The 13,226-nt window shown below is 39.1% G+C and overlaps 1 protein-coding gene across 1 annotated transcript in view; it reads left to right on the top strand.

Annotated features, from left to right (window-relative positions):
• The window catches only part of LOC128381501 (ankyrin-3-like), a 184,176-nt gene that overhangs the window by 134,079 nt on the left and 36,871 nt on the right, over positions 1-13,226 (top strand). The window contains exons 26-28 of the mRNA XM_053341525.1: positions 5,147-5,249; positions 8,940-9,046; positions 12,100-12,324. Of these exons, the coding sequence (XP_053197500.1) occupies positions 5,147-5,249; positions 8,940-9,046; positions 12,100-12,324 (435 nt within the window). The remainder of the gene's footprint in view (positions 1-5,146; positions 5,250-8,939; positions 9,047-12,099; positions 12,325-13,226) is intronic.

Here is a 13,226-nt window from a genome sequence, read left to right as displayed (position 1 = left end):
GTGTTGTTGTTTGTGCTCTTTTTCTCTGTGATAATTGCAAAATGTTTCTAATATATCACTCTGTATTTGATGTTTTTAACACATTATCCATTTTTCATCACGGAAAAAGAAACAGAGTTGCAATGTGGGATGAGTAATTGAGTCCAGATTTACTTTTTTAAAGCTGTAAATTCCAATTTTTAAGGTTTCTTTTGATGATTATTCTCATCATAGAAACATAAAACATCTTGAGTTATTTCCCAGTTTTATAAATTGTTGATAAGAAAGCAGCCAAAGATGAAGATAAGAACCAGAGCAATTACATGAATTACAATCTGCTCCTTAGGAATCTTACCTTCTCTCCTTAAAGCTGCTATAATGAATATTTTACTATTAATAATGGATAGAAAGATTACTCTCAACCTGTAAAGTTATTGCTCATAGTGACAAACACAGTGTAGTAAACTAGTACAGAGCACTTAAGCATCTTTCAGCTAATTGTTTTGGTTTTTATTAGGGCTGGGCCAAAAAATCGATTTTTATATTAATCGCGATTTTTTTTCTGGCGATTTAAAAAAAAATGTTTTTAATTTTTTCTAAAGACCAGCTAAATGTAGCAGTTTAGTTTATTTATTTATTTTTTATTTATTTTTTTTATTTTCTAAAGAGCAGCTAAATGTAGCAGTTTAGTTTATTGTAAGATGTTGGTGGATGAGGATGTTTTTTGTGAGGGCAGGTTCACAGTTTTAAAAGTAAATCTCACAAACTGATGTGATGTGTTCATTGTTTTTTTTTAAATATGACTTATGAGGTTGTTTGGTTCAACCTGTTCTTGTTTAAGGAAAGAAAATCACAATAATTGAAATATAAAATCGCAATACTTGTTTAATCAGAATCGCAATTTAAATCGAATCGGGACCCAAAAATCGTTAAAGAATCGAATCGACACAAAAGCATATCAGCCCAGCCCTAGTTTTTATGGCCTCTAACTTTACTATTTTGGTTCGCTCTCGCTGCTCTCATCAACTTCGTTTCCAACTTTTAAAAAAATAAAAACCTGTGAGAAGAGAAACACGCTGCACAGCAGACAGACAAAGTTCATAACCAGCTGAAGACACTGGAGCGTTTAATTGCTAAAAAAAAGTTGTTTTTTTCTCTGGTGATCAAACCAGAATTGAAAGAAGGATGAATATTGGACCTAAATTCACCAGGAGGACTCGAACACAAGAGTCAAATATTTCCCTCAGGAGTCGGTGTAGACCAATAAAAAAGCCCGAAAAAGAAAAATAATATTTGTCAAGTAGACAGAGAGATGATTTCTAATGTTGCTCCATTCATGCTCACCAGATGTTTAAATAGGCAACTGTTCACCATAAAATCTTTAAAAGGTGATGTCAATGTTGTGTTTACAGCTTTTTTCCACTGTGGACTAAAAAATGTTAGTTAATGCAGACTTTCTACCATAAACAGGCCTTTTGACCTTTTATCGAATAACCAGAAACTCAATCAATCAATCAATCTTTATTTGTATAGCGCCAAATCACAACAGAGTTATCTCAAGGCTCTTTACACATAGAGCAGGTTCTAAACCAAACTCTTCAGGTTTTAACTTTAAAGAGACCCAACATTCCCACATGAGCAACAGTGGCGAGAAAAAACTCCCTTTTAACAGGAAGTAACCTCAGAACCAGACTCAGAGTGGGAGAACATCTGCCTCGACTGGTTGGGGTTGAGAGGAGAGAAAGGAAGGATAGAGGAGAGAGAGAGGAAGCAGAGGAAGAGGAAGGATAGAGGAGAGAGAAGCACAATGAAGGTCCGGGACTGGAATCTGTCATCCGGACGTCTACAGGCCCAGATTACCTGTGAGACCAGAAAGTACAGACAACTCCTGGGAAGAAGTTTAGGTTATTGAATGCATTAATAGAACATGAATGTTAATGGATATAGATGGATGAATAGAGAGAGATAGAGAGAGAGAGAGAGAGAGAGAGAGAGAGAGAGAGAGAGAGAGAGAGAGAGAGAGAGAGGAGCTCAGTGCATCATGGGGGTCCCCCGGCAGTCTAAGCCTATAGCAGCATAAGCTAAGAGCTCTAAGAGCCCTAACTATAAGCTTTATCAAAAAGTAAAGTTTTAAGCCTACTCATAAATGTAGGGAGGGTGTCTGCCCCCCCCCCCCCGGACCAAACTAACTTTGTCTATGTAGAGAATCAACCAGACACTATTACTCCTCTCACTTTGCAACTCTGCAGTGAATCACTGAAATTAAAATGAGTGTTACAGGTAGGGAGTGAGACTGAAATAGAGGAGTTAATGAGATAGTTAGTCTTAAATTGTGGAGTTTTGCTCCGTAGTTTAGGTCAGATAGCGAGCAGTTAGGGCCGACAGGAAGTCAAGCAGCATCTGACATCATTCTACCAACCTGCATCTCTCTGTCCACTCCTCCTGTTGTTTTGTTCATGATCTTTTATTCTCTCCTCATGTCCGTTCTTTAATGTTAGTCCCAAAGTCAGGTAAGGCTAAAGGCATGAATAGGTCTCCCCTAAACCAACCCCCCATCCCCCCACCCCCAACCCCATTACCTTTCCATCTCAACCCCTTTCCCTTCCTCCTATTTACACCCATCCATATCATGACTTTGTGGTCCGATGTGATACATTTACTGTGTTTGTTGACTCATTTGACTACTAACTTGATGATTTTTACCAGTTTTATGTTCTTTTAACACTGTTGTATGTTAACATCAGGCACTGTGTTGTGTACTGTGGTTCTCTCGTGTGTGTGTGTGTGTGTGTGTGTGTGTGTGTGTGTGTGTGTCTGTGTGTGTGTGTGTGGTCTTGTGTATGTCCGACTTCTTACTTTCAGTTTAAAAGAAAAAAAAAAAAAAAGAAAACCCCCCCGCTGGGTTCTTTGCTTATAGACAATAGACTTGTGTTTGCTTTTGTGTTTGATTGTGGTTTATCATTTTACGCCTTTGTGGGTTTGTCGCAAAAAAAAAAAAAAAAAAAAAAAAAAACGTTTTTGAAGCTTTTGCATTATTATTTTGGTTTCTGTGTGGAGTAGTCCCTCATCAAGCTTCCAGGGACCTGAACTGATATATCTGTAAGCAATAAAGGATGCTATTGCTGCCTTTATCAGTTTAGTCTCATCTAGTTTACTACAAATAATGGATAGAGCAGAATGATTTAACTGTGCTCTGTGTCAATGACTGTTACTCGTGAGAAAGAGAAATACTTAGATTAGAGAAACACACATTCTCACCCTCCTGTTGTCCTCGAGTCAAGGAAGGAAGGTAGGAAGGAGGAAGGAAGGGAGGGAGGGAGGAAGAAGAAAGGAAAGGAGTGAGGGAGGAAGGAAGGGAGGAAAGGAAAGAAGGAAGTTAGGAGGGAGGGAAGGAAGGTAGGAGGAAGGAAGGAAATAAGGACGGAAGGGAGGAAGGAAGGAAGGAAAGAAGAATGGAGGGAAGGAAGGAAGGAAAGGAGGAAAGGAAAGAAGGACGGAAGGGAGGAAGGAAAGAGAGGGAGGGAGGAAAGAAAGAAGGAAGGTAGATAGGAGGGAGGGAAGGAGGGAGAAAGGAAAAACGTTTTTGGAGCATTTTGTCTATATTGAGCAGGAAATATCCTAAAAACAACAATTTCTAAATAATTTGTGACAAATAATGTCAAATTAGTTTTTAAAAAATAGTGTTGTGTTGCAAAAGTACATTATATTTATTCCACATTTTAATTCACATTTATTTTCCTGTATGTACGTAATTGGATTTTATTTTTTTAAATGCTGGTTACACCAATTGGACACTGGGGTACATCCCGTCATTGACACCTATGCACATATTAATGGCAGTTGGAATTAATCAGTAGTTTCTTAAAGATTATTGGCTATTTTATTAAGTCAGTTTTGTTTAGTTTAATTTAGTTTATTTGGATCCCCATTAGCTGTTACCCAGGCAACAGTTTATTTATTTATTTCAAATACTGGCTATACAACACAATGTTCAGGGAATTTAGGATATCTTATTGCAAACATACTCACACATACAACAAGTTAGAAATAAAGTCTATTAAATATTATTTGTATAGTATCTCGGCCTAATATGGAAGTAGGAATATAGTTGTGTTTTCTCTTTAATCCTGTTATCTCAAGATTATAAGACCTTTTACAATCTTGACATGATAGGATTAAAATAAATGCAACTATGGCAGCTTTTGACTTCCATAGATTTGGTCATTTCAGCATGCAGAGAGGTGTGTCTTTTTTTTTTGCCTTGCTGTGCTACAAGAGCAACTCCTCTGAGCGCAGGCTAATTGGTTGACATTGTTTAACTCGTGTAGAGAAAATAGCGCTGTTGTAATTGCGGTTGAGATGTTGCAGGCAAAACATTCATCCCGTCATTGCTCAGGAATGCTCTTTATTTGCCTCATAAAAGTCTCTCTCTCTCTCAAAGCCTGAACACCCATCATCTGCGTATTGGGACAGTAAACTAAATCTACAGCTATCATTTGGATTCGTGGGTTAAAATTTAGCACAAAGCTAATTTTCGACTCCTGAAAGATATAACTAACTAGATTCCTGTCCTACTACTGTGTCCATTGTCCATCATACAGTAATCTAGTTATCTTTCATAAGCAACCTTGCTTTACTCAGACTCTCAGGGCATTGTGTGGCTTGATGTTGCTCAGAGGCTAAAAGAAGCTGCAGGTGAAAAAATGCTTGTGACAAATCTGTATTTTTATTTTTTAATTCAAACTGCAATTGAGTCTGGATTTCTAGATGTGTTTGGTTGCCACGGTTATATTTGTCAATAACAATGCCGATCTTATTGGTTACGTAGCCTCCACACACAGATCTCTCTCTGTCTTTTTGGGGGTTTTATGTCGGAAACATGTGATTTCCCTCCTCAAGAAGGTTCTTTCTTGCTTTGCGGTTGTTCTTCTTCTTCTTGTCACTGGTGGCATACAGTTACATTCAGGTTCCTGGAAGCTGCATGCAAGTTAATGTGTTTATGTTTGTTTTTTCTGTTCACTTTCATTCCCCTTTATTCCCCCCACTACCTCCCAATTCCTCCTCCTCCTCCTCCTCCTCCTCCTCCTCCTCCTCCTCCTCACCTCCCGTCTCCATCATTGTGACTGTTGTCTTGGTAATCCGTGACTACTACGGCTACCACACCAAGCCTGCGTTCCTTCAGTTCTGATAGGTCCAACACGTTGAACCGGAGCTCGTTCACGCGCGACAGCATGATGATAGAGGAGATGCTCGCCACCAATAAGGAGATGGTACGTAATGCACATTCTCTCATCTCTCTCTCTCTCTCTCTCTCTCTCTCTCTCTCTCTCTCTTGGGCTGTGTTCAAAACTGCACACTACATACTTCTATACTACACACTAAACGACCAGATAGTAAGCAGACCGTTTACACTGTAGTAAACTACACGATAACCCACAATGCATTTGGTTCCTACCCGAGCTGAAATCATCAGGCTGAAGCTGATTTCATTTTAGCTCTAACTCTGTAAATATACCACTTCATCCACAAAAGTAGCCCTTTACATCCACAATGTGACGGAGTTAGCCGTAACGAGTAACGCACTTCCGGTTATTTTCACAAAATAAAACACCCGTTGCTTTAACCCTCCTGTTGTCCTCGAGGGAGGGAGGAAGGAAGGATGGAAGGAAAGGAGGGAGGGAAGGAAGGGAGGAGAGAAGGATGGAAGGGAGGAAGGAAAGGAAGTTTATTATTAAGAAAAACTTTTACGATAGAGTTGGTGTTTTTATTTTGAAAACAGGAAGCGAACATACCCTCGCTGTAGCTAAGTTGAAACCACCGATGTGGTGATCTGTGACGTTTGTATTTTCGTCAGAGTTAGTACGAGTAGAAGGAAAGGATGCGGTTTGGAACAGACCCTTGATCTTATTTCTCAGGCAGTAATCCACCAGGTCGTTAACTTCACGAGAGACACGCTTCTCTCTCCAAATGTGACCAGCTGTCTTGGTGCTGTGCCAAAAGACGGGCTATCCAACAATCCTCTTACACCTGAGTTGGCTGCTGGCATACGGACGACCAATCCCCTTACATTTTACTGAAAGAGGAAATGAGATTAGTGATTAGTGCCGCTATCTAAGAGGAATTACTGCGATGGCCCAGTTTCTTTAAGAATGCTGCAAAAATGCTTAACTTAAAGTAAAGTCGAAGTTCAGGTGAAATTTAGAGTAGAATAAATCCCACGAGCCAAAGAAGAAGAAGTCTGCACTAGTCAGAAACCTTGTGAATCACAGTTATACCAAGTGATGAAATGTGGAATATGAGATGTATGTGCAATGTTTTAATGTATATTTATAGTAATAATCAGCTTTGAATAGACATTATAGGTTTACATTGGCTTTAGTTTTTTACTTAGACAGCTGATTATGTACCTCGTCTTATTATAATATTGAATTTGCACCAGATATTGATCTCTTACCTTATTTACCCTCCAAACGAGAGTCCAAGATTAGCAGCACGACTAGACACAACTTTTATTGCTTATATAAATTGAATTATGGTAAATATAATTTGGCTTTTTTGACAATAATTTACAAAAATATAGTAATGTCAATTAATTAAAAATATATAATGTAGAATAAGTATAAATATGATCACCATTGTTAATACCTGCTGAAACAGTGATACCTCATTTTTCCCCCTTTATGCATTAATGTTAAATAAAGAACGATCCCTAAATATGATATAGTCTATGATTAGAAACATTTATTGATTCAGATCAGGAATAATCTAATCAAACATTAACCTTTGTGTCGTCCTCCCGGGTCAAATTGACCCCGTCTGTTTTGACTGTTCCTTCTTTCCTCCCTTTCTTCCTTCCATTTGTCCTTCTTTCCTTCTTTCCTTCCTCCCTCAGTCCTTCTTTCCTTCTTTTCCTTCCTCCTTTCCTCCTTCTCTCTTTCTTTCCTCCCCCCTACCTTCCTCCCATCCTTCTTTCCTTCCTTCCTCTTTTCCTTTCTCCCTCCCTCCTTCCTTCTTTCCTCATCCTTCCTTCCTTCCTTTCCTCCCTCCCTCCTTCTTTCTTTCCTTCCTTCCTTCCTTCCTCTCTCTTTCCTCCCTTCCTTTTTTCCTTCCTCCATCCCCCTTTCTTCCTTCCTTCCTTCCCTCCTCCCTTTCTTTCCTCCCTTCTTCCTTGTCTCTTTCTTTCCTCCTCCTACCTTCCTTCCTTCCTTCTTTCCTCTGTCCTTCCTTCCTGCTTTCTTCTTTTCCTTTCTCCCTCCCTCTGTCCCTCCTTCCTTCTTTCCTCATCCTTTCCTTCCTTCCTTCCTTCCTTTCCTTCTTCCTCCCTCCCTCCCTCCTTTCCTTCCTTCCTTCCTTCCCTCCTTCCTCCCTCCCTCCCTCCTTCCTTCTTCCTTTTTCCTCCCTTCCTTCCTTGACTCGAGGACAACAGGAGGGTTAAGTAAAGAATCCCAATAGTCTGAACTTTCTATATTAACTTTACACTTTTCCATACTTGGTGCTACAAACATATTTTCAGCCCATTAATAAAAAAGTATTGAAGTTTGATAAAGCCTTAAGTGTATATCAAACTTGATTAGAAAAGCCTCTGAGGAATGAAAATGATGAGAAAGTGAAAACCGGCAGATGCACAGATGTAATATTTGTAAGAGTAGCAGCAGACGTTTATGAGTAATGGACTGAATGTAACAGCTGGTAATTAACAGACTGTCTCCTCTCACGCTGCTCCAGATGCTCTGTAAGGAAAAGTCTTTCATTGTAGAGCAACACAACAAGGTAGATGGACAAGTGTTTCCTGTCAGTGCATGTCATTTATTTTTATTTACAATCATTTCTTCAGTTATGCCATCTGTTGTGTTACCATCGGTTACCATGCACAGCTTATATCAGAGCGTTTTATGTTCATTTTCAAATCATTTTTATGCCTTTAATCATGAGCTGTTGTATAAAGAGGAACGAATTAAACCAATGAGTGTACTCTTTTTCTTATATATGTGTCTTAAATATAGCCGACCACACTATCAGTACATCAGAACTGGTTATGCTCCTTATTAATTGCGGGACTGATGAACCAAAATGATTGTATTCATAGTGTGGAAAATCTTATTTTTTATGTTTGTATTAAAAGTTAAGTAGCAGTATTTAAAGTATTTAAAGTTTCGGGAGGATGAAACTTATTTTCTCTAATGCTCTTATTTTGTTAAATTATCAAAGCCTGCCTGGAATAGAAATTTTGCATCTGTATTATTTAATGCAAGTTAATGCATTAAATCTTCAGATAGACAAAACATCAGACTTCTTATGTTCATTTTTTTAATACTTACTGTCTTTTGTATATTCTTAAGTCATTATTATTACAGTTAAAAATGAATTATTCTGTTTATTTCTGCATAAATATGCTTGTTTTCTCTGATCGACTCATCAAGATGTTTTAATAGTGTTCTGCTGAAGCGTTATATCTCTTTAGCTTAGCATTAGCTTTCTCTTAATAATATCTGTATCTGTAGTTTCTCATGTAATGAAATCATTTTATGACTGGCATGAGGAGGAGATTGACTTTAAAATTAGCTTGAAAGCACATCTGAATATATCATACCTCACACATAACATAGCTAGCTCATTGCTCCAAACTCTGTCACACAGTCTGTTTTAGATTTACATCCCTTTAAGGCCTCTTTAACCTTTTACCTTCAGTCAGCAGTAAATTATAACCTTTATTTATCAGTTTTCAGACAGTTATGAGATAAAACCTCCACCATTTGTCAGTTTTTGTTTATAAAGTGCATGTCATGTTCATTGTGGGGGGGGAAGGGGGGAAGCCTGATTTCTTTACTGCACATTATTTTATTTTACCTCCATTCAGATCATAACCTTTTGCATGCTCTTTCTCTTTCTCTCTCTCTCACACACACAAACACACACACACACTCATGCATTCCAGTGATCTTGTTTGTCTCTCCCCACAGCATTTAGCGGCGGCTAAAGACTGCGACAACGACTCCCTGAGGAGATACAGCTGGACGGCAGACGCACTGGATAATGTCAACCTGGTCTCCTCACCAATACACTCCGGGTAAGCATGTGAGGAAAGGATGAATGGATAAAAAAGACAGTCAGGGAAGAAAGAGGGGGAGATCAGGGACAAGTCTGGGGAAAGGTAGTAAACTTGCTAATGTGAACACAGTGTTCTGCAGAAGAGTGCATGGGAAAGATTAATGGGTGGGAGGAAGAAAGGAGTTGAAGGGGAAGGGGGGTAGGGGAGGGGGGAGAATTTGTCTTGGTTGCCATCTACCTGTTATGTATTCCCAGTCTGTCTGTCTTCCCGATTTCCTCTTTTCCTCATTTTCTTTCCACCTCGAGAAAACGGCAGTGGTTTCTCTTCTCTCTGATTGTCTGTTCTTTTCAAATTGTGAATAATCTGTTTGCCTGAATAAAAAAACAACAACATTGCACTTCCCTCATTTCCATAAAAAAGAAAGGAGCCTGAAACTAGCACAAACTACTTGAAAAACTCCAATAATTTGACCAAAGTTTGCCTAATGCTTATATAATCAGTAGGGCTGGGCCAAAAAACGATTTTTATATTAATCGCATTTTTTTTCTGGCGAAGTTTTTATTTTTTTATTTTTTTATTTTTTTTATTTTCTCAAGACCAGCTAAATAGATTTTTATATAAATCACAATTTTTTTTCTGGCGATTTTAAAAAATTGATTCTCATACAAGAATCGATTTTTATTTATTTACATTTTTTTAATTTTTAATTTAATTTATTTATTTATTTTATCTTATTTATTTTATTTTATTTTTATGTATATATATATATATATATATATATATATATTTTCTAAAGACCAGCTAACCCATTCTTTAATCAGAATCCCAATTTAAATCAAAGGACCCAAAAATCGTTAGAGAATCGAATCGGCCCAAAAGAATATCGGCCCAGCCCTAGTGATCAGGTGAATGATTTTGGCCTTTTTTGCACCTAACAGCAGAAATGAGGGAGGTGTAATTAAAACATCTCCTTGGTAATCGTCTTCTCAGTGGTTTATTGACCAATGACAAAGCTCTGTTGTTGACCTGTCACTCCTGCAATGCTTTGTCGTCCATCCTGCAGTTTTTCCTCTCCGCTCCCGCAGTACGACAGCAGGTGATTGACTGTGATTGATTGCCCTCTTTTTTTCTTTATTTTTTTATTTATCACCAACCACCACCAAAGTTTGTGTTTTACCTCCCCACTCCCCACTCCCCCCTTCCTCCGTTTCCGGTGACATCATCACACCCTGTTCTCTCTGTTCACTCATAACAGCTGTGTGGTTTTACAGACTTGACATAAAGTGGTTTGAGTTTTTTTTGTGTTTATTCTTTTTTTATTTATTTAGAGGGAATTTGTTGAATCTCAAACTGACCTGAATTAACTTTATGTTGCAAGATCTGACTGTATTGTGATTTTTATTTTTTATTTGAAGAGATTGAAAGAATGCAGACTTGCACTTTAGTTGCAGCTGGATCTGAAAGTCTGAAAGTTTTCTACTCTTTGATGGACAAATCAGCTAAAACAATCAGCTGATCAATAACTAATTAAATACAGTCTTTTTTGTGTGTTTTCTTTACATTTGCTGTGAACAATCACATTTATACTCTCACACGTTTTTGTTCAACAGTTACATACAAACTAACATCTCAGTCACCAAATTGCATGGTGTGGTTATTCATGAGCGTGTGTGTGTGTGTGCGTGCGTGTGTGTGTGTGTGTGTGTGTGTGTGTGTGTGTGTGTGTGTGTGTGTGATTTTTGGGATTTCCTTCTTTTAAAGGTGCCCTGTGGAGTTTTCTTGTAAAGACACAAAAGTTATATTTACATTAACTTACCAAAATGTGCTGAGTTGAATGTTGAAAAGCTGATATTTAAAGTATCCAGGTTTATTAGACTCTAGTTTCCTCCTTTCCTGCAACATGTAGATCAGCGAAATAGTGAAATAACCATTCATAATCATCTATGTCCTTATTCACATGCACAAAACTCCACAGAGTACCTTTAAATTAAATTGAGTGCTACCTTCTAATATGGGTAAAAAAACCAAAAAGACACCAGGTTGCATTGGAGCCTTCTGTGTTGGCATTTTAGCTTTCTTATTTAACCCTCCTGTCGTCCTCCCGGGTCAAATTGACCCCGTCTCTTTTGACTGTTCCTTCTTTCCTTCCTTCTTCCCTCTTTCTTAAAATTTTCCTTCCTTATTCCCCTCCTCTCCTCTTTTTTTGCTCCCTCCTCCTTCCTTCCTTCCTTCCTTCCTTCCTTCATTCCTTCCTTCCTTCCTTCCTCCTTTCTTTCCTTCCTTCCTTCCTTCCTCTTTTCGTCCTTACTCCTTTCCTTCCTTCCTTCCTCCTTTGCTTCCTCCCTTCCTTCTCTCCTAAATTCCTTCCTCTTTTGTCCTTACTCCTTTCCTTCCTTCCTTCCTTCCTTCCTTCCTTCCTTCCTTCCTTCTCCTTTTCATCCCTCCCTCCTTACTCCTTTCCTTCCTTCCTTTCTTCCTCTTTTCCTCCTTACTCCTTTCCTTCCTTCCTTCCTTCCTTCCTTCCTTCCTTCCTTCCTTCCCCTTTTCATCCCTCCCTCCTTACTCCTTTCCTTCCTTCCTTCCTTCCTTCTTTCCTTCCTTCCTTCTTTCCTTCCTTCTGTCCTTCCTTGACCTGAGGACAACAGGAGGGTTAAAATGTAATCTGAACAAAATTCTATTCATTTTCTGGAGTAAAAATGATGAAATGAAACCAACATTTTTTAAAGGTCAATCACAGCCAACACAGAAACCTCCACATGTATGTTCCTCCCTCTCTCTCTCTCTCTCTCTCTCTTCTCTTTTACTATCACTTACTTTGTTTGTGTATTGAAGACCACAGCATGGGATGGAACGTCACCTCTCTCCATCAAATATTGCTGTTAAACCAACATGTATTTTACCTTTTACCCCATCTTTTTTTTTCTCCATATACTTCCCTCTCCCTCTTTGGTTATCTCTTTATCTCCCTTTGTGCTTCTCTTTCTTTCACCTTTCCTCTCACTTACCTCTCCCTGTCTACTCTATCGCTTTTTCTCTCTTGCCTCCTTCTCCTTCTTTCCGCTCTCCATCAGGTTCCTGGTCAGCTTCATGGTCGACGCTAGGGGCGGGTCCATGAGAGGAAGTCGTCACAATGGCATGCGCATCATCATCCCTCCTAGAAAATGCACCGCGCCCACCAGGATCACCTGTCGACTGGTCAAGAGGCACAAACTGGCATCGCCTCCCCCGATGGTGGAAGGAGAAGGCCTGGCTAGCCGACTGGTCGAGGTCGGCCCGGCAGGAGCTCAGTTCCTCGGGTAAGGAGTCATTTCTTCTTTAAACCTCACTGACGTTGTTTTGGGGTTGGTTTTTTTTTGGCAATCTGCTTAATTGCTTTTTTTTTTTTTTTTGTGTGTGTGACTCGACATCTCCTTCCCTCTGCTTTTCGCCATCGCCATTTCCAAACATCTGCGTTTATATATTTTTATTTTAAAAAGTGTGAATGTGTGTATGTGCATGCATGTGATGAGGTGTGAAACCTGCTGTTTAATTAGCAGTTTAAGTGTAATTGTTGCAGTTTGCTCGTCTCCCTCCAGCGAGTTTCTCCAGCTGTGTTTCACTTTTGTAAAATAGAGGAAACATCACTATCTGACGTAAACGATGTAAAACAAATGAAAACGTTTCAGTTTTATATACACTCACACTACATGTCAGGAAGTTTGTCTCAACCAGAGGAAGCTACATATAAAACTTATTCCCAAGACTTTTTATTACTGGTTTAATTCTTTCTATTAAAGTTTAAAAGCAGCCAAACTAAATGAAACCTTAATCTTTGTGTCGTCCTCCCGGGTCAAATTGACCCCGTCTGTTCCTTCTTTCCTTCCTTCCGTCTGTCCTTCCTCCCTCCCTCCTTCTCTCTTTCTTTCCTCCCTTCCTTCTTTCCTCTGTCCTTCTTTCCTCCCTTTCTCCTTTCCTCTTTTCTTTTCTTTTCTCCCTCCCTACCTTCTTCATTCTCTCCTCCCTCCCTCCTCCCTTCCCCTTTTCCTTTCTTTCTCCCTCCTCCCTCCCTCCTTCGTTCTTTACTCCCTCCCTCCTACCTTCCTTCCTTCATTCCTTCTTTCCTCTGTCCTTCCTTCCTCCCTTCCTTCTTTCCTTTCCTCCTTTCCTACCTTCCTTCCTTCCATCCTTCCATCCTTCCTTCCTCCTTTCCTACCTTCCT

Source organism: Scomber japonicus, chromosome 20 (genome assembly GCF_027409825.1).
Source record: "Scomber japonicus isolate fScoJap1 chromosome 20, fScoJap1.pri, whole genome shotgun sequence".
NCBI lineage: Eukaryota > Metazoa > Chordata > Actinopteri > Scombriformes > Scombridae > Scomber > Scomber japonicus.
Note: the sequence above shows the minus strand (reverse complement) of the source record. Positions and strands in the feature narration are given on the sequence as shown.